Source organism: Frankliniella occidentalis, unplaced genomic scaffold (assembly GCF_000697945.3).
Source record: "Frankliniella occidentalis isolate FOCC.00 unplaced genomic scaffold, Focc_3.1 Scaffold283, whole genome shotgun sequence".
In the NCBI taxonomy this organism is placed as follows: Eukaryota; Metazoa; Arthropoda; class Insecta; order Thysanoptera; family Thripidae; genus Frankliniella; species Frankliniella occidentalis.
This window is the reverse complement of record NW_026267409.1, coordinates 280,600-284,255: the sequence shown is the minus strand read 5'-3', so window position 1 is coordinate 284,255 and position 3,656 is coordinate 280,600. Positions and strand designations below refer to the sequence as shown.

Below are 3,656 nucleotides of genomic sequence, written 5' to 3'. Positions count from 1 at the left end.
TCCGCGCCCCAAACACCCCCAGCGAGGAATTAACTCGAAAGTCTTAAATTCGGACCACCGTTGCGCCCCCGCGCCCGCGCAGCCCTCCCGACGTCCACTGCCGCAGGTTCAATTAAAACTCGCGATATTTATGTAGATTGACCCGGATTGAACTTCAAGTATGAGAATAACGACACGTTCCAGGCTACCGCTCTGCTACTCCACCTTTATCGAACTTATTATTTAGTGTGGTCTCTATTTTAAACTTGATTTTTGTAGGGTAAATTAGTGTTTGAAAAAATAGAAACAAAAACCGATATAAATAAGGGAAAAAAATTGCGGTGCTTTTTTTTGTAACAAATGTTAAACACGTTAGTCCGATACGAAACAAAAAGTTTCAGTGTGTAGGAGAAGCAGACAGCGCGCACGGTGACGGGTGACGGGTGGGTGACAATACAGGCCAGCCCAGCCAGCACGCGCGTGCGCCTGCATCGGTCTTTCCTATCGGTACACCGCAAAACGGGTAGGACTAGAATGAATAACCAACCCCAATCTTTCAACCCTCCCCCCCCCCCCCATTTTGTTTTCCTTCTTCCTAAGCAAAAGCAGCAAGTAAACTTACCGGCCGACACTCGAAGTAGAACGCCGCCGTCCGACTGCTCCCCCGTTCTCTGCAACACAAGGAAACAACATTTTAATTTAAAACTTGTGTGTGATTCTGCTGGAACAGAGCAGGCTCGCCTCGACAGCCCGCTGTAGCGGCAGAGGGGGAGCGGGGAGCGGGGGCACACACAGAAAAAGATAAATATATACATATATAAAAAAAATAGAGAGGTGTACAATATAAAATACGAATGAAACAGACTCGGAGCGAAAGACTCGGGTGGGGCGAGGAGGGACGTCGGGCTGTACCTCTCTGTCACTTCCCATCTCTTAATTAAAATCGTCCGAAAATGAAAACACGTAGATCCATTCATCGCTCTTCACTCACTGCGGGAGGTTAAAAGCTTTTGCGCAGCAGGGAGAACACTGCCGACAAAAAGACACGAGAAACACACGGGGGAGCGCCAGCGCGCCGGGCCAGCGAGGTAGATAGGTGGATAGAAGAATAGAAACAAAACCGCAGAAGGGACAAAAGCGCAAAACGAAAATAGGCCGCCGGTATTCATCTCACCGTGTGCCGTGTGGCCACCCCTTGCCTCGCCGGCCACACAGCCCTTCTATTCCGGGAGATAGAAGACAGATAGAATAGGTGCGGCCGGTCACAATGGTGAACCTATCAGCGTAACACCGGACCAACGCAACGAGGTGCCGAGGCTCGCGGCCCAAGGATGTACATCTGCTGTGAAGCGGAAGAAGGAGCTAAGTCCAAAAACCAAGGTTTTCAGGGAACGCAAAAAACTATTTGCACATAACTTTTCAAAAAAAATATGATGCAGATAGAATACACTGCTATCAATGATCACACGGGCATTTAGAAGTTTTTCTATATCACTCTCCTTCACTGACTCTTTTTACCATCGTTGAAATATCGAGACATGTTGAATTGACTCTTTTCACATGATGAGAATTTAGAGTTTAGTCATTGGAAAATAGTTGGCAAAAGTGGCTAAAAGTCAACTTGACTCCATTTGTCAGTATAGAAAAGGGAGCCAAGTCAACTTTTCTCTAAAAGCAATTTTCATGGACTTTAGAACAAAAAGAAGCAATTTACACAAAAATCATGCGCAAGTCAACAGTCTGATCTGATAATACTGACATGCGCAAAGTTTTGTCAACAGGCGCAAAATTAAATCAAGAGGGAGTTTAGTTTTCAATCCTAGTATTACCACAATTAGTGAAGCATCACAATATATCACTACAGGGAACAACATACGAAGTTGTTTGTATTCATCACCTATCCATACCAGATAGTATAGCTCTACCTTAAAACTTGATGCTGGACACCTGACAGTAAAAATAATGCTTTTATTGGCATTATTATCTGTTTTTTTATCAGTGCAAAAGGGGCTAAGTCAACATGTTACCATCTAAATATGATAGCAAAAGGAGCTAAGTCAACTTAACTCCGTTTGCTTCTTGAGAAAATCTGATGACTTTGGGGGTCAAAGTCAACTTAGCCCCTTTGGTAGTCTTCTGGTATGTGACAACTATCGTACAAAACAAGTCAAGTCGAGTTAGCCCCTTTTACAAACCCCTATATACACCAATCTATGGTACTTAGCACCAAACCGTTTGGTGGACAAATGAGGATTATAATCTAGTTTAAAATGCCATCAAAATCTCAGTTTGGTGCTAAGTCAAATTAGCCCCTTCTTCAGCTTCACAGCAGACATGTACTGCCGTGAAAAACAATTGTGCAGTGTAAAAACAAAAATCTACAGCGTTAAGTTAACAACAGTTTTAAACTGTCCTACTGTGTACGGTATGACAGTACGGTCCGACACTGTTCAACTGCGCAGAACATTTGGCAGTACACCACCGTTATTTCAAGTGACAGTTTACTCACTGGAAAGACTAATGTGACACGTGTCACCACGTAATGTGACCTGAGTTTCTGTCACACCAATTGATGCGAAAGGACGTCACACTTGTAATGTGACGCAAGTCACATTAGTTTTTCCAGAGATACTGTTGTTCACTAATGAGGTAGATATTTTTTCCAGTGTGCATGACCTCAACAGAGTGAAACAAGGCCAGGAGGGTATGACTACAAAATATACGACGGCGCGGGTTTTCAGTGTAATGCGCTGATTACTGTTACACAGACTTCTGCGTCGTCGTCCCCGCGGACGAACGAAGGGCTGCTTTTACGTAAGTCGCATAGCGTAAGCCCGCCGCCGATATAGTTGAGTAAGACCAAAGTTGGTGCAGCAGGCGGAGGCGAGCAACGGCAATAGCTTATAGGGTGCCAGCCCACCCCATCCCACTACAGGAACCACCCAGGGAGGTGGCGGGAGGACGACAAAAAAATCCAAACAGTTGACTTGCGGGAACAAATTGGAAAAGAGAAAGCGCACACAAGGAGAGGGGGCGCGAATAGCTTTCTTTTCCTCCCCCACCCCCTTTTTTTTGAGTAAATAAGGCTAAAGCCGGAAAAGGATGGGGGCGGCGGTATCCGTAGGAAGAGCGGCGGCTGTGGGGCGACGCGAGCTAAAGCGCGGGAAAGGGGGTAGAGCAGGGTGGACCGATCAAAAAATAATAACGTATAATGATAATAAAATCGTCCCTAAAAATAATATAACAACACCAGAAAAAGGAAACACGCGTGCGGGCGCGCGCGCCGCTGTGGTCGTGCGCTCACTTGAATCCGGCAATCACGCGCAAAAACGCAACCCGAGAGAGACTCCCCCCCCCCCTCCATCTCCGGGCGGGGAAATAGGAGGTGGGAGAGAGGGGGGGGGCTCAGCCAAGCCCCGTCCCACTCGCAGCAGCAGCCGAAAAGTCACATAAAAAAACCGATCGCAGCAGCGCGGCGCTTCCTAAATAATAAACGAAACATAAATCCTCATCCCACCTGCCAACCAAACACGAGAAGAAAAAAGTGTGTACCGATTGAGTGGAGGGGGGAAGAGAGAGATGAAGAGGGGAGGAGAGGGAGAGAGAGGTAGAGAGAGAGGGAGAGAGAGAGAGGGAGGAAGAGGGAGAGAGGGAGGAAGAGGGAGGGAGGGAGAGAA

The 3,656-nt window shown here is 46.7% G+C and overlaps 1 protein-coding gene across 6 annotated transcripts in view; it reads right to left on the bottom strand.

The window, feature by feature from the left end:
- The window catches only part of LOC113204894 (uncharacterized), a 72,822-nt gene that overhangs the window by 19,218 nt on the left and 49,948 nt on the right, over positions 1 to 3,656 (bottom strand). For all 6 annotated transcript variants that reach the window (XM_052273573.1, XM_052273570.1, XM_052273571.1 and 3 more), the window contains one exon: positions 602 to 650. In XM_052273573.1, coding sequence (XP_052129533.1) covers positions 602 to 650 — 49 coding nt within the window. The remainder of the gene's footprint in view (positions 1 to 601; positions 651 to 3,656) is intronic.